Genomic DNA, 26,709 nt, shown 5'->3' on the forward strand with positions numbered 1-26,709 from the left:
AATGCAGAAACCCGTTCAAGAAAAATTGAAATGACCTTCCCCCGTACACACCAAAATATGCGGTTATGCCATCAGAAAAAATTGAAATGACCTCCCCGCATACCCAAAAACACCAAAATATACAGTTACGCGTTCAAGAAAAATTGAAAGGGGTTCCCCCTTAACCCGGAATATACAAAAAAATGTAAACCGCCACTCACTCCAATCATCAATCATACATGCAATGTCTAAACGCTATTCGAAAGCTGTCTACGGAGGAAGACGGCAGCTCTATATGCTAAGTCGAAGGGGTAAACCGAAACGCACGCTGGTACTTTTATACTTTGGGGAAAAGACCGAAACGCCGAACAGGGGAACATAGCACTCGACATCCTCCTCATGGGGCCATGACGAGTGCCAACAATGCCATGCGCGTATACAGTCCGTACCTCATCTAGAGATCTGTCAGAAAACATATAGTCAAGGGAGGAGAAGCGATAAACTCACCTGTCTGAAGTATGCTGCCCTCGGATCAAAGTCCACCTCTTCATGAATCTCATTATTCCTGGGCAGCGGATGCATAACCACCATGTTCGCCTTCGCATTCTTCATGACCGCATTGTCGATAACAAATGCATCCTTGACCCGTTCGTAGTGAGCCAAGTCTGGGAACCGTTCCTTCTGTACCCGTGTGCAGTAGAGCACATCGCTGTTGGCAACGATCTCCGGCGTAAGCTCATGCGAAACCACTTTGAGCTGGCCACGAGACTGCAGTGCCTCAAGAACCGCTGCAGGCATGGCAAGAGTCTCGGGGGACACGAGCTGAATGGTTACCTCGTAGTGCTTGAGGAGCTCGCAAAGCGAGTGGACTGTGCGGCCGTACTTGAGGTCGCCAACGAAGGTGATGGTGAGGCCATTGACGGTACCCAGTTCCTCACGAATAGTGAAGATGTCCAGGAGAGCTTGGGTAGGATGTTCGCGGCTGCCATTTCCTGCGTTGATTACCGGGACACTGGAGAATTTGGCTGCAATATCGATGGACTCTTCCGACGGGTGGCGAAGGACAATAGCATCTCCATAGCATCCCAAAGTGCGGATGGTATCACCGATGGACTCGCCTTTCTGGGTCGAGGACACGGTCTCCGTAATCACCACCGTCTCCCCTCCAAGGCGCTTCATCGCAGCATCAAAGGAGGCCGATGTGCGAGTTGAAGGCTCACAGAACACGGTACAGAGCACCTTGCCCTTGAGGATATCCAAGCAGCCGTGTCGCTGAGCGCCAAGCCGCATCTCTTGAGCGACAGTGAAGATAAGGTGTAGGTCGGCGCGGGTAAACTGCTGGACGGATACGATATGCTTTCTCTTGAAGGGCGACCTTGCCAGCATCTGGTGCAGGGACATGGATCCGTTAACCGTAGAGAGAAGATTCTGCTCAGGATGTGATCCTGGGGCAGGAACGAACTCTTGGTAGTCAACCTTGCTGACTTCGAGGTCATAGTGGCGGGCGATGGCCTCGATCAAGAGCTTCGCGTTCTTGACATTGGTAACCAAAGGGGTTTGGAAGTCAACGGCCAGACGTCTGGTTCGGTAGCCTCGGCTCATGTAGTTGGCGGGCCTGCGGAAGCGGTTGTTCGAAGGCAGATTGATGTACAGATCAATCATGTTGTTGGACAGATGTTGAGTAAGAGAATACTCGGGCTTCTGCTCGTCCACATCGGCACCAGGCAGCACTTCCAGAAACTTGACAGGGATTCCATGCTCCCTGATGTAGTCGGCAGTACCCGCAGTTGCAAACAGATTGAAACCCAGCTTGTGCAGTGTCTGGATGGAAGGTAACATCTCCAGTTTATCCTTGAACGAACCGATAGATAGCAGGATATTCTTCTTGGGGAGCCTGAAACCAGTTGCAATGAGGCCCTTCATGTAAGCCTCGTACTTGGTTCGACCGAAGCAAGCCACCTCACCCGTCGACGCCATTTCGACACCAAGGACTGGGTCTGCGCCAGAGAGACGTGAGAATGAGAACTGAGGTACCTTGACGCCGACATAATCCGGAGGGATGTTGATATGGGGATACTCAGTTACCGGGAGGCCGGCCATAGCCTTGGTCGCCATTTCGATGAGGTCAACACCCATGACCTTGGAGACGAAGGGGAAAGATCTGGACGCTCGAACGTTGCATTCAATGACCTTGATATCATTGTCCTTGGCAATGAACTGGATGTTGAAAGGACCAGTGACGTTTAGGGCATTACCGATCTTGCGGGTTGCATCTTCGATGCGACGAACCGTTTCGGGATCCAGATCCTGAGGAGGAAGGATGAGCGTGGCGTCACCGGAGTGGACACCAGCGTTCTCAACGTGCTCAGAGATGAAATGGCCGATCATCGTACCGTTGAGGGCGACAGCATCCATCTCAATTTCCTTGGCGTTCTCGATGTACTTGGTGATAACAACTGGATGCTCCTTGGAAACATCGGCCGCTTGCTTGAGATAGTTGGCCAAGTCATCCTCGGAGTAGACGGTGTTCATGGCGGCGCCAGACAGCACATAGGATGGACGAACAAGCACTGGATAGGAGACCTTGTTGCAGAATTGGGTAGCCTCTTCCAAGCTGGTCAGCTCCTTCCATTGAGGCTGATCGACCGAAATGCGGTCAAGCATGCGCGAAAACTTGTAGCGATTCTCTGCCGTGTCAATCATTTCCGGTGAGGTGCCCAAGACCTTGACATTCATACGATGAAGGGGAAGCGCGATGTTGTTCGGCGTCTGGCCACCCATGGAGATGACCACTCCGCTGGAGCCCTCCATGCCATAGATATCCAAAACAGTCTCCAGACTGATGTTTTCGAAGTACAGGCGGTCGGCCTCGTCGTAGTCAGTACTCACGGTCTCCGGATTGTAATTCACCATGACTGTCTTGAAGCCTTGCTCGCGCAATGTTCGGATTGCCCGGACGGAACACCAATCGAATTCGACGGAAGAACCGATTCGGTAAACGCCAGAACCAAGGACCATGATACCGTGGTCATTGAAGGAGATGTCATGCTCGGTCCCATTGTAGGTGAGGTAGAGATAATTCGTCACGCTTGGGAACTCTGCGGCAACGGTATCAATCTGCTTCACAACGGGCGTGATTCCAGCATCGATACGAGCACGACGCACAGCAAGTTCGTTTGATCCCCAGAATTTGGCGAGCTGACGATCGGAGTAGCCGAGCTGCTTGGCCTTCTGCATCAGAGGCTTCGTGATGCTCGTCGTGGAGTACCCTTGCATGAGCTTTTCGAAGTCACTGAGACCCTTGAGTCGGCTCAAGAACCACTTGTCAATCTTGGTCATCTCCCAGATCTTGTCCACACTGTAACCAGCCTTCATGGCATTGGCAATCGCAAATAAGCGCTGATCTGAAGGCGTCTGGAGTTCTTGATCGATCTTCATGAGAGCCGAAGTCTCATTGAAGCCAAGGTTACTGACGTCAATAGACCGGATGGCTTTTTGTATTGCCTCTTCAAAAGTTCTCCCGATGGCCATGACTTCGCCGACACTCTTCATGGAGGAGCCCAGGAGGGTGGAGACGCGGAGGAACTTCTTCAAGTCCCATCTGGGAATCTTGATAACGACATAGTCCAGGGAAGGCTCGAAGCATGCGCACGTCACGCGAGTGACGGAGTTGGAGATGTCGTTGAGAGGAATGCCCAAACCCAGTTTGGCAGCAACGAAGGCCAATGGGTAGCCGGTAGCCTTGGATGCCAATGCCGAGGATCGAGAAAGGCGGGCGTTGACTTCGATGATGCAGTACTCCTTGGAAAAGGGGTTAAGGGCGTATTGAATGTTGCACTCTCCGACAACGCCGAGGTGGCGGATGACGTTGACGGCAGTCGTCCTGAGCATGTTGTAGTCTTCGTCGGACAGGGTCTGCGACGGAGCAATAACAATGGAGTCGCCGGTATGGATACCCAGAGGATCGAAGTTCTCCATGTTGCAAACGGTAATACAGTTATCACGGCAGTCACGGACGACTTCGTACTCGATCTCCTTCCAGCCCTTCATACTGCGCTCGATGAGCACTTGAGGACTGGCGGCGAAAGCCTTGTTACACAGGTCGAGCAATTGGGACTCGTCCTCTGCAAACCCACTTCCCAAACCACCAAGGGCGTATGCTGCACGCACAATGACAGGGAAACCAATGTCCTTGACGACGCGCATAGCCTCTTCGACGGTGTTTGCGGACGCGGACTTGGCGCACTTCTCACCGATAGACTCCATGCTCCTGGCGAAGAGCTCGCGGTCTTCGGTGGTGATGATGGTGTCAATAGGCGTTCCCAGAACCTTGACACCAAGACCTTCGAACTCGTCTTTGAGCTGGATACCGACCTGGAGGGCAGTCTGTCCTCCGAAGGTGACATAGATGCCGTCAGGGCGCTCCTTCTGGATGACCTTGCGCACAAAGTCCGCATTTACCGGAAGGAAGTAAACCTTGTCGGCGAGGCCCTTGGAGGTCTGGATCGTAGCGATGTTGGGATTGATGAGAACTGTATAGATGCCTTCCTCCTTGAGTGCCTTGATGGCCTGACTACCGGAGTAATCGAATTCTCCAGCCTGGCCGATACTGAGGCCACCACTACCGAGCACGAGAACCTTCTTGACGTTGACTCTGGGCGCCAGCTTCTTGTTCTCTTCCAGAGTACCTCCGGGGAACTCGACGGGTTTAGAAAGAACCTCAGGAGAGTCGATGGCCTTCATGATGGTCTCTATGAAGACGTCGAAGAGGAACTCAGTGTCGCGAGGACCGGGAGTATGCTCAGGGTGGAACTGAACGCTGAAGTACGGGCGGCTCACATGACGAATACCCTCGTTGCTGCCATCGTTGGCGTTGACGAAAAGTTCTTCCCAGTTGCGAGGAAGCGTCTTTGCATCAACGGCATAACCATGATTCTGTGAGGTGATGTAGCAACGACCAGAGATCATGCTGGTACAGGGAATGTTGTGGCCACGGTTACCGAACTTCATCTTCAGCGTGTCGGCACCGGCAGCCCTAGCGAGTAGCTGGTGACCAAGGCAGATGCCGAAGATGGGAGTTCTGGCTTCGTCCATGGCTTTCCTGATGTGCTTAACTGTGGCTTCCATCATGGCAGGGTCACCCGGGCCGTTGGAGATGAAGAGGCCATCGTAGTCCTTGCCCGCCAGTTGAGGGAAATCATAGTCCCAGGGAACCACCTCGACTTCGACGCCTCTCTTGACAAGGCATCGCAACTGATTATACTTCAGGCCGACGTCGACACATACTACCCGAACGGGGCGGCCGGAGGGATGCTTGAGTGCGTTTGAGGGATCGGGAGAGTAGATCTTAGGGGATTTGATCGAGACTGGGGGCTACATTAGAGGAAGGTTGGAAGGCTAGGGCAGGTATGCATCTCTCACCTTCAGCGACGAGATTTTTCTTGTTGGGATCCGACCACTCGACCTGCTCGAAATCACTCCTCCAATCTTCGTCAGGAATTCCGTTGGTCAGGGTTTCGGTGTGAACAAGACCGTCGGTCAACGACACCGAGGAGTACGGAGAACTGGTTCTGAGCAGCATGCGGCCAAGCATGCTACCCTCTTCTCGGATACGCTTTGTGAGGGCTCGAGTGTCGACGCCGGTTATGGCAGGCACGCCCTGCTCCTTTAGCCATGTGCCCAGCGAGGATTTGGCCAGATGGTGTGAGTAGTTCTCGCCGGCATACGTGGCGACGACCAGACCCGCAATGTGTATTTCTTTTGCCTCAAAGGATGCGGGGACATCTTTGAGGAGGGCGTCCATCTCGTTGCGGTCGGGGACGCCATAGTTGCCGACCAGAGGGAAAGTGATGACGAGAATCTGACCACGATACGAGGGGTCAGTGATGGACTCGGGATAGCCCACCATGCCCGTCTGGAAGACCAATTCGCCGGCGATGCTCTTCTCAGCACCAAAGCTCTGGCCAAAGCAGACGTAGCCGTCCTGCAACTCCAGAGCCATGTTCTGGTGCTCGGCGCTCAATTGGGCCATGGTGACGGATGCGTCGACAGCTCGAGGCCCGTGTAAAAGCCGTCCCAGTCGAGTCTGCCTATGAAGGAGATGTGAAAGAAGGGTGGAAGCGAGGGAAGGGTGCTGGACGAGCAGCAGGAAGGATAGGAAAGAAAAAAAAGAGGTGTTGCAAAAGGTCAACAAATTTCACAGAGGGTGGGGCGCACTAGGCGGCGGGGTCCGGCTGTGATTCGTCCGTGCACATCGAGAAGATCGAGAACCTGATGCAGATCCCTGCCAGCAATCAATGGGAGCCTGAGAGTGACAACCCACCTTTTCCATTTCTCTGCGATTTTCTCACGATGGTCGTCTATGAGGGCGGAGTTCTTGGGAAAGTGTGAATTCGCGAAATATTTTCCCGACGAGAGCGGTGAGAGTACTTCGGTAGGCCTGCCAGCCCTGGAGGAGATGGCTAGACTTCACGTGGGCACATTCCGTCTGAGATGGCGGGGTCGGCCAGGCGCGGCAAGTCGAGTACTGTGTTACATAGACAATATTGGCCATGCAGTGTAACCAGTGTTAATGCGAACACCAGTTCTACACTACACGCAAAGAGCTGTACCGAGTAGAGAACGACAGACAACTATGCACATCTTTCGGAAACATCATGGTATACTTGTAATAATATGTCCTGGAGCATAGTGTCTCATACTTTTCCAGCATATCGATAAGATAAGATCAGCGGGGCAACTTGGACGATAGACGAGGCCGATAAGGCACCTCCGTCATCGTACACGCATTCCATGTTGTTACAGTATACTCCCCACAACTTTTTTCACTCCCCCACAATCGGACAAATCTCCCCAAGCGCATACCCCATCGCTCACGCCTGCAATCCTCGCCTCTCCCGGTCGACGATTCCACCCTTCTTACGGAGTACCGTGGACGCTTCCAAGGGTCATGACCAGCATGTCCAAGATGCGGACCGGCGACGAACGCGCCGTTCTGATTGGCTACGACGCGCTCCTACACGTGCATGGATGATAAGAAAGATGGCGTGCATCTTCCCTCATGATCACCACCGCCCACCCGCTGGGTTTTTGCAGTGCAGTCCGCCGAGCGGTGAATGCCTAGGCAGTCCGACATGGTGCGTCGTACAGTTTGGGGGGTAGGCCTAGCATCCTGTTCATGACTTCCTGTCTCCACCTGCACCGCTTTGGACGGCCCCCCCGGTTTAGTTTTGTCTGTCCCGCCCCAGACCACTCCAACTCCTTACTCCTCTCGCGACTCTCACCACATGCTGCCTTATTGACGACGACGATTGAGGGCGGAGCGTAGAGGCGAATCCCATGTTCTCCTCACTCCTCGGCACGCGAAAAGGCCGCCATTCCGAGCGCACCCCGCTGCTCTCTTCCTGGCTCAACCACCTCTCGCGTCAACACCACAACCCAGACCACAGCGCGTCCGAGGACCATGACCACGAGGATACCGCCCGCTACTATGGCGAGGACGAGGACGATGAAGGGGCGAACCGGGGCCGTCGAGACGGGCCCCTGCTACCCGTCTTCTCCGAGACTCTGGGTTCGTCGACTGTCCCTCTCCATTCACTGTCTCAGCCCGACATGCTAACTGCCACTTCAGACCAGCTTCCCATCTATTCGACCACCCACGCCATTCGTATCCTCGTCATACAAAGATGCGAAACCACCCTTTGCTGGGACCAGCTCCGCTCGCCCCAGGTGTCACAGTTCCTCGTCAAACCCATCCAGCAGCGCATCCTTGCCGAACAACTCTCCAGGGGCTCCATATACTGTTTACTGGTAAACTGTCTTCAGTTCCGGAAGGAGGCGAGCGACTACCCGGCCAATGAAGGGGTGAGCAGGACCCGCGCCCTCATATGTGAGCTTCTCGCTATGCGGCTGCTCAAGGAGTTTTCTACCCGCGAACTGATTGATGCTCTCTCGTACGACTTCGACCCTTTACAAGGCATGGCGCTGCCGGCCTTCACTGGCTCGGCTTCTCCTGGAGGCCAATGGCTGCGCCAGAGGCGAACTCCGCTGTCTGCACGCTCGAGTGCCCTCGAGGTGGCTATCAAAGCACAGGCGAAGAAGTTCCTGGCCCACCCCTTGGTGGTGCACCACCTTGAAGCTATCTGGGCGGGCACCATAGTCTTTCACTCATCCGCTGATAACTTACACCGCAGTACAGAACAGAGGCCAGCCAGTGCATCTCGATCCGCTCAATGGTACGGTACCGGCCGAGACGTGTCACCTCGTGGGAAGCAACCCCAACAGTCCATGGAACCCCTCCAGAGCCCGTCTCCGCGGGTGAGCAATGTTAGGCGCTCTGTAACTCTTTACGATCCGCATGACGCGTCCCTCTTCAAGCTGTCCCGACTTCGTGTTCCTCGTTATCGGAGCTTGTTTTCGACATTATCTTTCGCTATCATGCTTGTCCTCTTCGTAGCCGTTCTCTTCGAGAAATCGGACGACATCACGGGCTTGGAGGTCCTATTCTGGTTTTGGAGCGCCGGGTATATGCTCGATGAGATCGTCGGCTGGTCAGAGCAGGGCTTTGGACTCTACATCATGAGCGTTTGGAACGCTTTTGACCTTGGCATCCTGTTCATGTTCATGGTTTACTATGTGCTGCGCCTTTACGGCATACTAATCACGGACGCGGAGCGTCACTCGATCGCCCGCATGGCCTATGATGTCCTCGGCGCCACTGCTGTCCTACTCTTCCCTCGACTCTTCTCCGCACTCGACCATGCCCGTTATTTCTCACAGCTTCTGATTGCCTTCCGCATGATGGCCTTGGACCTCATTGCTGTCATGGTGCTCATCATCATTGCTTGCAGCGGTTTCTTCGTTGCATTTACCCTCGCATTCGGTAAAGGATTTACGGCACCAGATGCCGCATATGCGCTCTTTCAGATGTTGATGGGTTTCACTCCAGCTGCATGGGAACTATGGGGAGGGTTCAATCCTCTAGGGAAAGCCCTTCTTACTCTGTTCCTGTTCATCTGTCACTTTCTCATTGTGACAATCCTGATCACTGTTCTCACCAACAGCTTCATGGCCATTGTTCAAAATGCGAACGAAGAACATCAGTTCCTGTTTGCGGTCAATACTATCTCCATGGTCAAGTCCGATGCTCTCTTCGCCTACATCGCTCCTACCAACATCATCGGCTGGCTCGTCATCCCTCTCCGCTATTGCATGCCGTTCCGGCGGTTCATTCGCATGAATCGCCTCATCATCAAGATCACACATGTTCCCATCCTTTTCTCCATCTTCGTCTACGAGCGGGTTTTGCTGTCTAACCTGGCGTACGAACCTACTGATATGGTTGAGCAGCGCGGCAGACCAAAATCCTATGCTGGCGTCCCTACCTTCAGTATCAGAGGTGCGGCTGCGGACCTATTCAGCCCCAGTGCGCGCCTTCGCGAGCCTTCTATTACGACGTTCCGCAAGGATCGCGCCCTGGAGGAGGTATTCCGCAGGCCGTTCAGGGAAACCAGCGTCCAAGCATCGGGTAGTCGGCTTCCAGGAAGGAGAAAATCGAGCAATTTGGTAACGGACTGGATGCGAGGCATGGGGAACAACCAGGATGCGTTTCCACCGCAGGAGGATACCAGATCCGTTCTCGATCGACTGGAAGCTCGCAGCCGGCCAGTGTTCAGGCGTACCAAAACCGGTGGATACGTACCCAAGAGACGGAAGCAACTCCTCAGTGCGCACAGGAGTGTAGCCTCTGACCCGGATCAGAGTCTGATGCAATACGACCGGCCGATTGCTGAAGAGGAAGAGCCAGATATGAGCATGGAGGACCTACCCCAGCAGACGGACGCCGATGGTGACGATGAATTAGTGACCAACTCGGAAGACAACGGGAGGACATCTCAGTCGTCGAGCAGAAGAAGGAAAGACCGGAAGGAAAGAGACACGGGCAAGCAAAGAGCAGACGACCACTCTTCAGAGGAAGAGTTCTTTCGCACTCCCATGACCGTGAGACCGCGGTCAATGGCTCTTGTCAGTTCACCTTCCTCCTATGATGTGGATGGCGCAAGAGATATCTCGCCAAGTAGGGAACAGAGCAGACCCAATATCAGCCATTCCCGCAACTTGTCGACGAACACATCCAACACAGTTCTCTTCAGCCCAATCAAGGATACAGACCACGGCTCCTCCTTCTCCTCGTCGCCCCCTCTTCGCCCCTCCACCGCCAACCGCAGTGGTAAGAACACTCCGAGGCGTGCTTTCCCCGACGGTCATCGCACCCCAAAACGCCACACTCTCATTGATGATCCACCTAGCCGACCCCGCGCCATCCTACCGCCCAAAGATTCCACCTTCAGCCGCTCGGCTTCCAACATTGCAGGGTTCTCCTCTCTCGACCATGACTATTATCGCCGCCGTGAACCCGAACGACAGACCTCCTTCAACACCGTTGCATTGGATCTCGCCTCCGACCTTGGCGATAATCGCCACGTCCCCGACTTTGGCGCCCTAGGCGGCCTCCCTGCGTCGTTCACAACGCAGTTTGCAATGGCGGCCAGAGGGGGGAGAGTGGGAATGGGAGGGTTGAACCGGAGCGATGACGACGAGTCTAGTCGTATGAGTAGGATTATGTTGGCTAGGATGACGACCTTGGAGGAAGGGTTTAGGGATGTATTGAGGGAGGTTAAGGGGTTGAAGAAGGGGAGTGCGGATGGGAGGAGTAGTCGGGGAGGGGGAGGGGTGAGGACTACGGGGAATACGTCGCCAGTGGAGATGGGTGCGAGGAAGAGGGGGAAGGGGAGTGCGGGCGGTGCGAAGAGGAGGGGCGGGAAGGAGGGGAGTGGTGCTAGTGAGGGGTTGCTGGGCTCGAGTGTTTAGTGTCGTTGGGGATTCAGGGCGTTTAAGGAAAAAGTGGATGAAGAGGCGGCTTCGTGTTTGCATAACCTGGCCGGATAAGGCGTTTCTGCACGTTTTGGATTCGGCGGCATGAATGCATGTATTATTTTCTCCTCATGCAGTCATGTGGATCTCTAGCATATCTATACCGTTCGGGTTCTGTAGCATAGGATTTGCATGTCGTCGTCTTCTCGGCCCTTCATTTTTCCTGTCTAAGAACGCCCGGGTCAAAGAGGAAACTAGAACCTATCCCGTCCGGTACGAGATGGTGCATAAGTCAATGGCTTTCCGGGTATTGGGGGTATTAAAGAGGAAGTCGGAGGATATGGATAGGGAACGATGAATAGGAAGGAAGAGAGATGATGTTGAACCTAATTTAGGTTCTGATACAAGGTGTGGGTTGGGTGAGGAAGGGGGAGAATGAGGATGTAAAGGGTTCGGTAGCAGGGGAAGGGAATACACTGAGCGTGGCCAGGTATGGATGAGATGTAGTGAATAGCCAAGCCGCTAGCCGGATAGATTCGACGAACCATGATTTCGCGTGCCCAGGTGACTGCGCGACACGTGTGACCCTTGCACGCGTTTGAAAGGGGAATCTTCAACTTCGGATGGTAACGATTCAATTTGCTTCTTGGACACCCCCGTTGCGCCTTGCGTGCACTCTCCTGATTCTGATTTCCAACGTTCCAACAGATTTATTTTAAATCATTTTCATGTAACAATCTAATTTTCCGCATTTGCCCTCCTATATACAATGCCACCTACTGAAATCATCGACCTCGGTTCCACAGAAAGCGACGCCAGCATTGATTCCGCCGAGGAGAAGAGTCTGACAAACATGGACGTCAAAGCCCAGCTCAATTTAGCACTGGAGGGACTTGAATGCGAGCCCGGCGACGTCTACGGCATTGGGCTACCTGAAAGATTCATCGACCCCGAAATCCACGTTAACGGGCACCGAATTGATTTCCCACTTTCTGCAGAAGATGTCCGACGGTGTATTCAAGCGGGACATCCGGCGCCCTTCGGGAAGAAAGATGCTACCATCGTCGATTCGAGCGTGCGAAGGACATGGGAACTGGATCCCGGGGAGTTTCAGATTAGAAATAAAAAGTGGGAAAGGGTGTACATTGGGGTGGGATTGTCAAGCAGGTGGCTAAGGACATGGCGCTTAATCCTAAACGTCCGGGCTTCCATGCGGAGTTGTATAAGATGCTGCTGTATGAGCGGGGTGCGATGTTCAAGGCACATCAAGATACGGAGAAGGTGCCGGGTATGTTTGCGACGCTCGTCGTTCAATTGCCGTCGCCGCATACTGGTGCATCTGTGCGGATGCGGCGGGACGGGTTTCGCGATGGGTATCTCGATACGTCTTTGACAGAGTATTCGTATGTCTGGTGGTATTCGGACATGAGCCACGAGATTCTCCCTGTTGAGTCCGGAATCCGCTGGGTGCTCACTTTTAACCTCGTGCGAGATGACCCCGACACCCCGCTGCGCGAGTTCATCCCAGACACCACCAATCTCCAGCGGGTACTTAAGGGGTACTATCACCAAAGGATTAACAAGGAAGCCGGTTTGAGTTCCAACCTCCTCGTCATGCTACAGCACGAATACACGGAGGCGAACCTCAAGCTCGCCCTCCTCAAAGACCAGGACCTCGAATATGTTCTAGCTTTAGAGCGGGCATGTGAGGAGACAAACTGCCATGTCTTCTTAGGCACACTTGAGCATAGAAGGTGGGGCCCTACAGGAGAATATGATTACGATGATAACCCAGGCGGCATGCACAGCATCGAAGAAATCTTGGAAGAGGAGACGTATTTGACTGCTGTGTTTGACCTGAGGGGCCTTCGACTATTGGATAAAAAGAAGGTGGAAAATGAGGATTTCCTAGAGGACGATCCTTTTGACGGCTATGATCAAGATAGCGAAGACTATGAGGGGTATCAGGGGAATTGGGGTTGCGAGGCAACTCATTGGTATCGAAAGGCTGTAAGAACTCCCTTCGTCCGGTGGTGCCCCCCAATGAATCGTTATAGGTTGCCATCCTTGTCCCAGACACGGATGTGCTCGAATTCCTAGGCATGGCCGGAAACCGTCCGAGCAACTGCAAACCCACGAAGAGGAAATTCCTCTATCTTCTCCATCGAGTTCAGCAGACCGACAAGTCGAGATCCGCTTATCATGATACTCTGTTCAAGCTGTGCAGACGTATGGTCGAGCATAATGAGTCGGAAAGAGCCAAAAACACTGCTGTCGATACTGGAGACTTCTCCAGCAGCCTCCTTGCCGACGTTATCTATGTTTCGTTCATAATGAACAAGAACGACTTAGCTCTGCGGGCTCTGAACGCATTCCCCAAGTGGGATGACCGCGCCCTTGCCATTCTTGGAACCAGAATCCAAAAGAAAGGATTCTCGTTTTGCCAATCCATGTGGGTCCCACTGCCGTTTCCTCGCGTCTGCTTACTGACGCATTCACAGAGTTCAAAGTCACTTTGCCAAGGAGACATGGCTTGGTCCATTGTCCCGTTCCCTTAACATTCTGCTCGCTGGCTGCGCAAACGGTGATACAGCTCAGCAGATCCTTGAAAAGGGGAGAAGGTCAGATCTCCTCGGATGGGTGGTTGCCACGCTTACCCCATCGTTCCTCAACTATGTGCATCGGTACATGGAAGATGCGGATGAAACAGTCAAATTCTATTCCATGCTGGAGGCAGAGGACGCAGATGGTGCCAAACGCAGAATGTGCGTCATCTACTCTTTCTCCAATACTTTTTACTGACACGTTTTAGGATCTATAATATGCTCAGTCATAAAGTAACGAGAACGTTTTTCCTGGTACGAGTGCTCAATGGCATCTGGGACAACTATGCCACCACCGGCAGCGACCACCACGACAAAGTTCGCCAATGATTCGAAGAACTCGCCCCCGCGATGTCCAATAACTTCGACCGGAAAGACATGTACTACATGGAACCGCTCACACACAGCGCATCCAATGCTCAAAGCCAGCAAAATACTGTAAAGGTGGCACTATCTCAGGGCAAAGACCTAGCCCTCTTCCTCGACCACTGCCACACCCTAGGCTACCGCACCCTCACCGAGAACATCATCCGCTCCGCCTCCCTCCAAGCGCACAAATTCATGGCCGGGGAACTAAAACTCGTCTTCATCCCCTGCCTTCAATCCCTCGTTCTCTACATATCCAAATGGGACATCCCGTACACCACCGAGCCCTACCAAACCTTCGCCGCCTCCATCATCTCCAACTTCATATCCAAGTACCTCGGTCCCCGACCCGCTGAAGGTGTAGGTTGGGCGAGGAATACACTAGATTGCTCCTGCCGTATCTGCACCCCGATAAACCGCTTCTTGCAGAATGCGTGTCTCGAGACTGGACGCTTCACGGGTGCTGTACGGGAGCGTCATCACATGCACCGTGAGATCGAAGACGCGGTCGTTCGATATACGCATCAGACGGATAGAAGTGGGTTTGGCAACACGCTGGTCGTGCGGAAGATGAAGGTGTCGGGGCAGGAGAAGCATGAGTTGTGGGAGGCGAAGAGGAGGGAGGTTAAGGCTATACTGGCGTCTTTTCATCCCCGTACTTTGGAAAGGCTGATGGGTGAGCGGTATGAGGAATTCGTTAAGGCGAGGCTGGTTAGGAGAGCGGAGGGGACCGGACCGTTGGTGGAGGCGGAGACGTCGAGGGTGAATTTGCATGGGGGGAGGGGTGGGATGATGGCTCAGACTGGGGTCAAGAGGAAGATTGGTGAGGTGGAGGTTATTGATTTGACGTGAAGGTTGCGATGACTCCACCAGCCGCGTTCTTGAGCTCGTGGACTCAGTCTCATGTATAATCTGGCCTGTCCGCCTGATTTTCTCTGTTACGTTAACGTTTGAGTTCTTGAGATAGATGGGATGCATCTACACAAGAGGAGCAAAAGTATTATCCCGGGACAGTGAGGTAGTGGCTGCTCATCACAACAACGGCTCCTGATAGCATGGCACGACCAGCCATTTTGCTTAAATCAACACCAGAAATACCAGTCTAGAAGTGTTTCTAATTTATAGCATTTTGATAACATCTAAAGAGAGCAAAGTTGCGTGCGGTTTGCAAAACTGCGCCGACCTGTCATGTGACACCACCTTCAAACCGTGAAACGAGACTGCCAAAGCGCACCAGCACATTGTGTAGTGTGTTTACATGAATTAGATTTACGCGGCGTTGCTGTCTATAACGAGAGAAGGGGTTGTTTGGCCACTGTATATTGATTTCTTCTGCTGCAGAATCCCCTCCCTGCTTCTGCTTTTGTTAATCACAGGTAGGTCTACTTATCTTTTTGCACTGGCAACCTCTGCCTAGGAGAGAAGAGAAGAGAAAGGGAAACGAAGAAGTACATTTTACAGTGATTTTTTTTAAAAGCACATGTACATGGAGGGAGTGCTCCCCTATAACCCCTTCGAGATTCCCACCGCGACCCTGTTCCGTGCAAAACCGTGTCGTAATAGTAGGCGGATCGCATGGGGCACGTTTTGGGGTCGTTGTAGGCTGGGTGGGTGTAGACGGACACAGTTTTGACGTCGCGGATTTTGATAAATAGAAGACAAGAATTGGAGAAGAGGAAGGGCTATGATTGGCGCTGTCAGATCGGCTTTATTTCCATGTACAAGGGCAAGAGGGTCTCTCTTTAGATAACGCACGTGTATTGCTCACTTTAGTTTGCCGCACCGCTGAAAGATTTATGCCCCGTGTTATCCCTGCTTATTTATATTGGTCGTACAAATGAGAAGCGCATAATCTGCATTCTCTCTCACCGCCCGCCTTCGGGACAGGTCCTCTAGGCGCATTATAACCAACCGGGCAGCATCTTCTGGAGATCTTGATTGTCTATGCAGCGAAATAATCACTCAAGATCGTCAAGTCCCACCTCAGAAGCCTTTCGCTTCCGAGCTGTGGAACCAAATAACGAACGCGCCACACTTCCCGAAGGTTCCGACGACGCCGATAGGGCAGGTGTAGAGCGAGTCTTGATGCCTTCCTCGGGAGGGGTCTCGAGCATGCGCATTTTGACAATGTCCTCGTAAGAATCGCCCAGCAGGTCCTCCAACGTATCGTTGTCGAAGTTCCTGTACAGCTCTGACCTCGCGCTCTGCTTTCTGCTTTGCCAGCTCGCGAGCAGAGATTGTCCTGGCAACTCTTTCTTCGTGATCTCTAGCGTACATTCCCTGTTCCTGCGATGTATGTTGTAGGAAATTCCCTCAACCCCCGCTGCCACAAGGACAAAATGGTTCAAAGACGCTGGTGAAACGCCAAGAAACTTTCTAGTCTGTCTTTCCCGGTGGCGCAAAAACTTGCTCAATCTAACGCAGAGTTTACAGTTACATGGTAACGTGTCGCGCTGCCAGAAGTCCGGGTCGTCATGCGGTTTGTTTCCTACGCATATCCGCACAAACGAACGCAAGACACTGCAGAATACATCCCGGTATTCGTCTTTCTCGAAGGCTCTGGGATTTATATCGCCATCCGTTAGCGAAAACATGCACGGAACATAGAAGGCCTTGAGATCCACGGGATCCGCCGACATAGCCAGTCCTTCCAAGGCGAAGAGGAACTTCTGGTATGGTGTCGAAAGGCCCATCTGGCGGCATAGGATCAAGAAATCTCCGTATTGCTTTCCTGGACGAAAATATCTCTCGTCGGCTATGCGTTGGGCTAGGTCTCGGAAACCGTTTAATGGATTGACCCCTTCTGCCATGGAAATGATGAGCCCCTTGAACCAGTCGGACGCAACCTCGATATGATTGCCATGACTGTACCGAAGGGTTGAATATAGCCGATCGATGATACATGCGACAAGCAACGTCTTGGACACGTTCTGATTCAGAAGTTTAAGTATTCTAGCCTTGATTAGTTCACATGCATTTCGAACAAAAAGAAAAAAAATCTCACCTTTTACGCCACAGATCAGCGGTGTCCTCTTTGTCGACGAAGCGGTAAAACAAGTCCACGGCATCGACATGGCCATACTCGAGTGCCGTCCTAGATTTTATCAACTGTTGAAGCCGTCGGCCAAGAACATCTGTCATCCAATATACAAGGCCAGGGCGCCTCCCGACCTCTATCAACTCATCCCCTTCCAGACACGCCGTTATATCCTGAGTCAGAAGGATTGTGAACCGGCGTGTGAGGGCACCTAGGTCGTGTTCCCTAGCAAAATGCTTCTCGAGCCTGAGTTATTCAGTAAAGCTAGCCGAAAAATCTAGAGGCCACTTACGTGTCCAAGAAAGGGCCAGTACTGTACTGCGCAATCATGTTGCCAACGAGGGTGAGGCTAGCGTCATCCCAAACAGGGAAAGCGTCCAGGACACTCACACATAACTCTTTGTTTTCCAATACACCTGCAGCAAGAACAAGATCTTGAAGAAGGCTGCTGTCAAAGATGGTGTTCTCCTTCGGTGCGGTTGTAGCTATGCATGATTTGTTATGCGTTATCACCCGTTTACAAAACTTTTCCAGACCCTTGCGATAGATCTCGGGGGCAGTACCACGCATGATCGTTCTAACCACATGGCGGCACGCCCGCAGGGGAGGATTGGACACATCCAAGTTTCCGTCTAGACCGAGGAACTCCATGAGTTCTGCTTCCGCCACAATGACGGATACCTAAACGGACTCAGTTCTCTTCTAACGTCAACGTAAGGCGACTGACTTACGGGCCTTCGATACCAATGGGTTATCTTCCTGGTGTCAACCTCCCCAATGACGCTCCCAATACCGTCAAACTGGGTTGTGGCCCCTTGTTCAGGGCTACCCATCCAGTCTTCTTGGTCAGGATCGAGCCCATCGAAGAGTACATATTTAAGCACCTTTGTCTTGTCCCATTCAACCAACTCTGTCTTGTCCACCCATCTTCTCTGCCGTAGCGGGTTTCCTTCCACATCGCAGATGTCAGTAAGATGTATCTCCTCCTTCTCAATGTGATTCAACGGGTGAGTCAGAAACGGCACATCTTCCGTATTCATGGTCCGCCCGACACGCTTCAGTTCCATGAAGGCCAGAAAGAGGTAGCATTTGCGTTTGGCACAGGCATGATGTAAAGCAACAACCTTTTTCAAATCTCCTCCTTTTAGAGAGGGAAGCCGCAGATTGGCCTGAGCGTACTCATGTGACAAGCGGAGGATGATAACTCCAGGTGTGACTTCGACGTCTTCCAGGTCCTCCCTTTCGTGGTTGTATTCGTCAAGGATACGTTGTATGTTGGAAGTATCCGGTACCAGCACTGGCAGTATACCGTTAGAGTTGTCGCGCATTAACCTGTAAGATAAGGCCCATCGCATTCCGGATTTGATGGGAAAATGCTGCTCGTAGTCAGTAGGATGGATATATTGAAAGATTGCGGTCTATGATACGGACCAGGACCTCTACGTTAGACGACCTGTAACAGCTTTGAGTGCCATCTTCTTTCTGCTTTATCTGTCACTTACCACCAAAGGAACTGATTCGTCCTCTTCCAAGTGTCAAGGAAGTTGAGTTGGCGCCCTTCCTTGCAGAGTTGAATGGAGCCACCTGAATATGTCGAGGGTAAATGGACGAGCAGAGTCCCCAGACAATCGGGGTGCGTGCTTCGTCTGTCATCCGATGAGAGAATGCCATGGCCGTGAATATGAGCTTCTTACTTGTCCTCCATTTTATAGATCCCGCCTCCCTCAGACAAAACCATGCCGTCCAGGGCCAAATAAAACCCGGGATTGTTTTTATCCAGTTTCATGTCCTTCGCCACTTTACGCTTGACCTGCTCCATGTATGACTCCCATTGCACACTTTGTATGGCGAAATCCTCCCCCGGCCACAATGTGTACGTTCTTTGCGCTGTTCGCAGATCATCACGAACGATAGACGGGTCGAATCTTCCTCTTCTCATACAGTAGTCGCCATCTTCCTGCGACAAAGGAATGCTAATGTCGCGTCCATGAACTCGGATCTGTGGGTCAACAAATTTCGGTGCCGCATGAATACCAAAATCCGCGCCTTTGGCCTCCTCAACGTCCCTCAGCGCGTCAAGCAGTTCCGGCTTCACCCACATATCAAGGAAGTTGCTTTCGTCATCATCCACGCACATATCAAAGATGCTGCTTTCGTCATCACTTGAGGAGTCGAATTCTTCGGTGGGATATTTTGGAGATAAAGGAGACCCGGCCATAGTCTAAGGAGAGACGTCAGGGGATGCATATGTAAACATACCAAGGAAGTTGCTGTCGTCATCACTTAAGGAGTCGAATTCTTCGGTGGGAGATTCTGGAGATAAAGCAGACCCGGCCATGGTATAAGGAGAGACGTCAGGGAATGTAAGGACAGTAAAAGCCAAGGAGTGACTGAAGAGCTGGAAGAAGAGTGTTGAAATGGGAATGAATGGGTGCAGGGATACGCGTCACCTTTACGGACTAGTGGCTTGGCAATCATCCCGCCAATGTGACGGGTGCCATGTGCTATCAATATTAGGCAACGAAATATCGAATAGAATATAGCTTGAGGTGCGGAATTATACAATAGTTTAGTGTGTTGTGTTATCCTTGGTCCCTGAAGTAAGACCGTCGCCTTATTCCGTATAACGACCTTTCACTCCGGCTTCTCATAAGCGCGTCGAGCGTCCCAAGACGTTCAGGTTGAAAGTAATGTCATCAATATCCTTCAATAATTGTTCTTTCTCGCTTGTTTTATCCTTTTATGCCTCGACTAATCAGAGTCGAGGTTAACTAGTATACCTTCGTTCTCTTTTACTTGATATGGTCTCAAAGCTTATGACAGATTCAGTCAGTCGCAGACTGCACTTGTTGCTAGAGTACTTGTATTCTTGGTATTTATGCCAACCAACCCCTTTCGCAGTCGGTTATATTTGTTTATACCTTACAAGATCTCCTGAACTCATCGTCTTATATAAACTGAAGGCTCAGTCATAGAAGCGGGCGAAACCAAATTTAGTATATTCGTGAAATCATGCACCAAATCCATGCCAAAAACTTTCATTCATGTTCAACTTGCATTCAATTTGTATCCCACGGTAGCCGAATTGAAGTTGGCTTCATGTTTTGCTCAATTGACATCGTCCATTGAAGCGTGTTGGGCTGCTTTCGCACTTTCCCACCCAAAATTAGTGGCAATGATTCCATTCCTCTGTAGTCCAGCAGACTCTATTAATGATTCCTAAACACCTTAGACCAGGCGGACCAGCATGGACAGCTTGGCAGCCTCAAAATTGCCTCACCACTGTAAGGCCCCAAGCGACCCGACTCTTTCACCGACGCAACAACACCAGACGAAAAGCCATCTATAAGATAAAGGTGAAGTGAGCAATGATGTTACGACAAGGGCTTATCTTACTTCACGTTCAATTTCCTGCCCAACACACCGCTTCTGCCATGTTTTGCCATTTCCGTAATGCTCTCTCCCCCATCATGAAGGCCCAGTACATCTCGTTGCGCTTGCACTATCACGAACCAAAAATCTCCACCCATGGAAACACGCATATACACATACTTAAACCAGCTCGTTGCCATGGGAGATCCGATCTCCAGTGGTGGAGCCCAAGTATCGCAGTCCTCCACCTCACCACGTCCATTTAGCGACGGCCACAACCTCAACACAGCCACAACCACAAACACAGGCACACTCTTACTTCCCTGATTCTTACAAACAGTAATACCCATTCCTAAAAGCAGTACAACCCATTCTTACAAGCAGTTCCACCCATTCTTACCAAACAACCCTCCCATTCTTACCCTCGCCATGCCAATCCACCCCATCAACGTCCCCATCCGCACACCAGCAGATATCCTCCACCGCTCTTCCCGTCCGCAGTACCACTCCACGTACCTACCACCAAAGCGCGACTGGCGCTACGTCACAGGCGTATATCGGCATGAGGACTTCACGGATACTCCAGGCGACCAGACGGTTTGGGATATGTTGGATGAGGATGCTTGTGGTGCTAGGAGGAAGAGGAGGAGAAAGGAAAGGAAAAGACGGAAGGGATGGACGGTGGATACCACACAGGCTGGAAACAAGGTCGAGGAAGGGGAAGGTAATGGCGTGGGTTATGCGGCGACGGCTCACGAAGGAGGTGAAGATGAGTACGGAACCAGTACCACAGTCATGGGAAGGATGATCTCACGGCCGATATCCATAAAGTGTTTCGCTCCCATTTCCCAGAACTCCAACACCACGAGTGCCACAAACAACGAATATGAACCAACCGCCCTTATCGTACACCTACGCCTCCCAAAGCCATCGGCAAACAAGTCGCGTCTCCCCGACCGCCAAACCACTCCAGCGCCACAAACCGCACCGAGAGCGACAGAAGTTCCCAGTACCACCGACTCACCCAGCTCAATCAAGACGTTTCGAACACGAACAAGTAGCACCACCAGCGCCGTCATCTTCTCTCCCTCTCCCGCATCGAATACCGACGGCTTCACTCCGCTGACTATCCTCTCGCCTACGCCTCCCCCTCCACCATCAAAGACTCACAACCACACCTCTCCTTACAAGAGACCATGGATGGATAACACATACGCTCCCTCCCCCTCTTCACATACCATCCGACACGCCAGCACGCGCAACCCACATCGACCGCTACCAGCCCACTGGACCCTCTTCCCCTCCGCGGTCCCCATAGACGCCCTCGTCCCGCCTGGGATTCGCCTCTCCGCTCCAGAACTCCTCGCCTTCTATCCAAACCACGTCCTCTGGGACGGCGTCGCGAGACGCCTAGCTGGGAACGGGTATACCTCTGAAGACCTCACGGGGATGATAGACTTCTTCCACCCAGCCGTCAAACACGAGAAGGACGGCGAAGCCTTACAGCGATTTCTGAAACACTACCGCACTCTCGAGAGAGAAGTATCCAAGGGGAAGATAAAAGCAACGTCGGACTTACGTACAGAAGCCCTCTCTACGTCTCCCCTGCCGCCAACCGCGACCCTCACACCACCCAAGTTCACAGCGCTAACATCTTCGCTGGCGAATCTCCCCACTGGCCTCGCAGCACGGGATTTCACAGTCGCTATCAGATGGTGGCTCACGCACCGAAACGCTTTTACACCGCCGCTGGAGTTCAACGTCCTGCATGCGAGACCCTTGATCCAGGCGTTGAGGATTCCGGTGAAAAGCGTTGGGAGGAGAAATCTAGATAAGGTGATATTGGAGGAGTGGCGGGTGAAGGGTGGAACATTCGAAGAATGTGCTACCGGTGGAACGGCCCAAGAGGGAGACTCAGGGTCGAATGACGAAAAGACAGGGCAAGGGTCATGTGAAGCCGGGGGAGGAAAAGGGAACCGTCTGGAGATTGATGTGAACAAGAGGATTGTGAGGCGACAAGTGGAGGTCAAACTCCGACACGTCCTCACGTTCCCATTTCTTGCTTTGCTAAGTCTAGCGGGCGATGCGCTAGAATTAGGTATCGAGAAGGCGGAGGCGCGGAAAGCGATGAGGGATTCGAAGAAGTTCCGCACTCTGGAGGTTCAACAGAGGAATGATGAGTATGGGGGCGCTGTCGCGCATGACGAGCACATGACAGAGTCTGGGAAGAAGCGTCCGAAAGAGATCGAGAAAGGTGCTGAAGAGTCGCCGGCAAAGAAAGCTGCTATCAAACTCAAGACTGCTTTTTCGTCTTTGGGTCAGGCCTTCGACGATAAGAGGTCGTAGCCATTTATGCTAACAAGCACCACGATTATAGCGTACGTTTCTGTGATCAGGAAAGGCCATACCGATGCCTCGGGCATGACCATAGCTATGGACATTTGCGCTCGGATATTTCGAGAAACTAGAATTAGTGTGATAGGTTAGGAACGTATAGAGTATGTTCCAGGCGCCTGCCAATACTATTCTTTCAATCCCATACGAAGCAATCGAAGTGGGAGGAAAGTTGAACTGAGTTTGGCCATGAAGGTCCTCAATCTTCATGCCATCTTCGTTTCCCCAATCCTTACTCATCGCGCTGCACGCTCTCACTACTCGCACCTAGCTTGTCATCCATCTTGCTCTCTTTCAAAGTATCACTGCCCCAACTCGCCTTATCTTTGAGCTCGATCAGCGCCTCCTTCAGCAAATTAACTTCCTCTTGCAATTTTCTGATCTCCAACACTGCCGTATCGAACTGTACATTCGGCTTCGTCGCCTGTACCTTCTTATTCCAACCGTCGGCCTCGAAGTCGCACTCATGAAGCACCTGCTCCCACTCCTCCACGACATCGTCGTCATCTTCTCCTCTGCGCCGATTATACGAGACTTTGTGCGCTTGGCGGGTCTCCAGGAAGGCTGTGATGACCAGGAGTGGAGAATAAATGATGCCCATGACGATGTCGTTGAGGCGTTCGTATTTGGCCTTGGGGAGCCACCATTCGAATGGTAAGACCAAGAAGAAGAGCTCAATAAGGTTGAGAGGCGCAATGAAGACATTCTCATCTGGAGCGCGAACGAATTGCATAGTTCTTTGCGAGAACAGGGCCATGTATTCGTCGATGGCGTTCTCCGTGATGTCTTCGTAGGCGGAGTTGTACAGGGCGATGAGTATATTGAGAAGTATGACCATGACCACAAAGGTGAAAATATAGTAGAGTACTATGCCGAATGGCGGCTGTGAGTCATTAGTACATTATTCAGTCGATATTTCTACCAAAAGACTCACGGCAAAGTTGTCAAAGCCACCGAAATCGGGACTCTGCATGACAGCGTTCAACATTGCTTGAACAACGAATCCAGATGATTCGAGACTCGAGTCCGAAAGATCCAAGCCTACAAAGGCCTGCAAAAAGCCAATGAGGACGACGAAGAGGAGCGCAAAGAATATGAACGATTCTCTCATCATAACCTTCAGGACGACGAACATGGCACCGAAGAATCGGAATGTGTCCAGATACAGGAGCAGGCGCATCCAGAACATTGGGGCAGTGAAGGCAAGAAAGTGGTAGCTAAGTTCGTTGAAATGCGCGCGTTGTCCAGACTGTGCCGGATGGACTAGGGCGACCAGGCGTAACACGAAGGATATTGTAAGTAAGGCGTAAAGAGTTGAGTTGAAAACATTCCAGAAACCGAGATAGAAGCGACCAACCTTCCAGAATTTGGCAATCTCGTCGCAGACAAACCCGAAGGTGAAGATGTAAAGTAGGCCTTCAACAACGTCAAGGTCGCCAGATGGGTTGATGGTGTTTATCGCGCCTGTGAACAGGGCAAGGTAAATGACAGACATGGCAATTTGCACTGCGTTCTGGTACAGCGGTACGCGCATACGATCAGGATCCAAGTGCGCCCAGTAGTTGGTATTGGTCTTGTTCTCGTAGTCGACAAAGCGTGAGGGGTCGTCGTCATCCTGTACAAGCCAGCCACGCCAGAGGTACGAGATGCATTTTTGGTAGCCGGAGGACCCGATAACGGTGAGAGCATGCAGGTCAACGGAAAGCTCAATCACATTGGTCGGCACCGTAGCCTCCCCGTTGACGAGGATTGAGTACCGCTTGAGCAGGACCTCCCCCAGTAAGTAGTCGATGTCCTCTTCTGCTTCGATTATGCGTTTCGCGAGTATCTCAGCGGCCACGGCGCGCACATTATGCAGTTCCGCATCCCAGAGCTCGGTAATAGCTTGTCTTTTGAACCACTTCATGACTACAAGCAAGCAGTACACGGTACAGGCCTTATGCTCTTCACCACCGGCCTGCTTCGCGGTTTCGATGACGGCGTCTGTAAGAATTGGACTGTGAGGTTTTGTGATCTGTTCCTCCTCCATCTCGCAGGGTATAACTTGTTCAAGTTGGTGCTTAAGGCGGAGTGCTATCTTGGTAACTTCTTTGGCGGGTATAGGTGGAGGAGGGGCATGTTCACGGCGCGTTGGAAGCACTTGGAAGCGTCAGCAGAAGTTAAGTAGTTACTGATGTGCACCGAAACATACATTGCCGTATTTCATCTTGTATTCTGTGACGCCTGTCATGGCCGTCCGTATTGAATAATCGTGACCATCGTACCATGGCTTTACCGGAGCTTCCACAGCTCCGATATATTGCGGCTCTGGACTAAGTGTGTCTCTAGGGCGGGATGGAAGAGACGCTGATGAGTACAAGAGATATCAAATATCACCTGGGACCCAATTTCAGAAGATTTCAGAATTCAAGGTAGGAGCTGAAGAACGTTCAAAGATGTTGGTGGGCAGAAGTCGGCCATTGTCGTCATGGAGAAGCTTGACTGCAAGATGTCAGTGGTCGGATTAACCTTGTTCCATTGCACGTAACTCTTGCTTAGCGCGTAGTAAGCACTAATCGCGGGTGATCGCCAGTTACGCCATCTCACTCACTCACTTCACTTCACTTCACTTCACTTTCAGTCTCAACACCTCAATTTCGCACCTATTCAGCTACTTTTTCCGCGACGACGATATATCTAAGCAATTACTAGTACAATTACCGCTATTATAGAGTCTCCTAGTGCTAGCAAACTAAAGAGTCCCTAGAAAAAAAAGCAGGAATATAAATATAGTACAAACAAGCACTCTGTCTGTACAAGGAAGCAGATAGAGATAATATCCTACAAGCAACGATTTAAGCGCAAAGCCTAGATAAGTACAAATATACAGCTTAGCAAGGCCTATATAAGAGCTAAAGAGAAGAATATAGCTAGGATAGCTGCCTGCCTAGAAAGTAAGAGAGATGACTTATATTAGATAGTAAGCTAGTTTATAGACATCCTATCTAGGTGTCAGATTTGATGATATCTGAAGATGTCACGGTGATAGAAAGATTGAATAAGGATGGATTGACTGATTATATTCTGGTGTATGCTTGTATGTATGTAAGGCTAGGACCTGACACCGGTTTTGATATTCCTTCTCTGGGCACCAAGGCTGTGCAAGGCACTAGCCACTACAGAATCACTAGCCACATGTCCTCAGACAGTACTGGAACAGCCATCTTCTCCCACTCCTCCTCTCTAGTCCCAGATAGGATGTCCATAAACTGGCTTACCATCTAACACACCCACTCAGCTTGGAACCCATTGCAAGCTGGACCTAACAGCATCTTCTCTTCAGAGTAGCATGTCTTCCAACTTGCCTTGTACTTCATCCAAGTCTATCTCCTTCAGGGCATTTGAGTTCTTCACTCTTTCCAGTCCCAATTGATCTAAGAACCTGTTCCACTTGTTCCTAGGCAATATCTTTGTAAACCCATCAGCCAGCATCTTTTCTGATTGCAGATACTCAATCCTGATGATCCCAGATGATATCTCTTGCCTCAGCCAGTGATTGTGAATGTCCATATGTCTGAGCTTAGTCTACAACCTTGAGATCTCCGCTTTGAGGAGCCTGATGGTTTGTTGATTGTCACAGTGGATGGTTATTGTCTGCTCTAGGAGTGGAACCTCCAGTTCCTTGAGGAGTCTTGAAATAAACATGGCTTCCTTTGCCACCTATAAGAGTGTAAGCAGTTCAGCTTCAGTGGTAGATGTGGTGACTATGTCTTGCTTGTTTGCCTTCCATGCAATGAGGCCATTGAACAGTTTGATTGTGTATCCTTGGGAACTCTTCCTGTCTAGTGTATTGTCTGCAAATGATGCATTACTTGCAACTTCCAAGGAATCACCTCCTCCCATCTTGAGACCAAGGTTCTTTGTATCAAGGAGGTGCAGAAGGATGCGGTCTGCTCTATTTTGGTATTCCTATCCTGGGTTCATTAGGAAGTGGGCCAGTCTGGAAGTTGCAAAGACAATGTCTGGTCTAGTAGTGACTGCAGCAAATAGCAAGGATCCAATCTTTCTCTGATACTTGTTGATCTCAGATGGTATTGCTAGGCCTTC

At 51.5% G+C, this 26,709-nt stretch overlaps 6 protein-coding genes across 6 annotated transcripts; 3 read left to right on the forward strand and 3 right to left on the reverse strand.

Moving 5' to 3' along the window:
* Nucleotides 1–202: 202 nt before the first annotated feature.
* On the reverse strand, nt 203–6,167 carry EI97DRAFT_289781 (aspartate carbamoyltransferase). The gene is made up of 3 exons (XM_033794438.1): nt 5,401–6,167; nt 487–5,345; nt 203–433 (listed from the first exon to the last, which is right to left on the reverse strand). Exons 1-3 carry the CDS (start codon nt 6,008–6,010, stop codon nt 377–379), a joined length of 5,526 nt encoding a protein of 1,841 aa, XP_033654929.1. The 5' UTR covers nt 6,011–6,167; the 3' UTR covers nt 203–376.
* A 1,062-nt stretch (nt 6,168–7,229) lies between these two features.
* On the forward strand, nt 7,230–11,045 carry EI97DRAFT_289836 (uncharacterized protein). The gene is made up of 2 exons (XM_033794439.1): nt 7,230–7,549; nt 7,610–11,045. The coding sequence occupies exons 1-2, from the start codon at nt 7,318–7,320 to the stop codon at nt 10,846–10,848; spliced, it is 3,471 nt and encodes a 1,156-aa protein (XP_033654930.1). The 5' UTR covers nt 7,230–7,317; the 3' UTR covers nt 10,849–11,045.
* Nucleotides 11,046–11,620: 575 nt separating this feature from the next.
* On the forward strand, nt 11,621–14,672 carry EI97DRAFT_500363 (uncharacterized protein; the record flags this gene model as incomplete). The annotated part of the gene is made up of 6 exons (XM_033802659.1): nt 11,621–11,926; nt 11,989–12,861; nt 12,909–13,303; nt 13,353–13,616; nt 13,664–13,709; nt 13,899–14,672. 6 exons carry the CDS (start codon nt 11,621–11,623, stop codon nt 14,670–14,672), a joined length of 2,658 nt encoding a protein of 885 aa, XP_033654931.1.
* Nucleotides 14,673–15,778: 1,106 nt separating this feature from the next.
* Nucleotides 15,779–18,994, reverse strand: EI97DRAFT_457418 (uncharacterized protein; the record flags this gene model as incomplete). Its single annotated transcript, XM_033800814.1, has 7 exons — nt 15,779–16,772; nt 16,825–17,103; nt 17,150–17,538; nt 17,589–18,233; nt 18,289–18,310; nt 18,360–18,503; nt 18,552–18,994. The coding sequence occupies 7 exons, from the start codon at nt 18,992–18,994 to the stop codon at nt 15,779–15,781; spliced, it is 2,916 nt and encodes a 971-aa protein (XP_033654932.1).
* Nucleotides 18,995–20,658: 1,664 nt separating this feature from the next.
* On the forward strand, nt 20,659–22,575 carry EI97DRAFT_457419 (uncharacterized protein; the record flags this gene model as incomplete). Its single annotated transcript, XM_033800815.1, has 1 exon — nt 20,659–22,575. One exon carries the CDS (start codon nt 20,659–20,661, stop codon nt 22,573–22,575), a length of 1,917 nt encoding a protein of 638 aa, XP_033654933.1.
* Nucleotides 22,576–22,855: 280 nt separating this feature from the next.
* EI97DRAFT_374615 (uncharacterized protein) lies at nt 22,856–24,763 on the reverse strand (the record flags this gene model as incomplete). The annotated part of the gene is made up of 2 exons (XM_033795464.1): nt 22,856–23,506; nt 23,558–24,763. Coding segments are annotated over 2 exons (1,857 nt in total), but the record flags the coding sequence as incomplete, so codon positions are not given.
* Nucleotides 24,764–26,709: the final 1,946 nt, after the last annotated feature.

The sequence above is a fragment of the Westerdykella ornata genome (assembly GCF_010094085.1).
Source record: "Westerdykella ornata strain CBS 379.55 unplaced genomic scaffold EI97scaffold_7, whole genome shotgun sequence".
NCBI lineage: Eukaryota > Fungi > Ascomycota > Dothideomycetes > Pleosporales > Sporormiaceae > Westerdykella > Westerdykella ornata.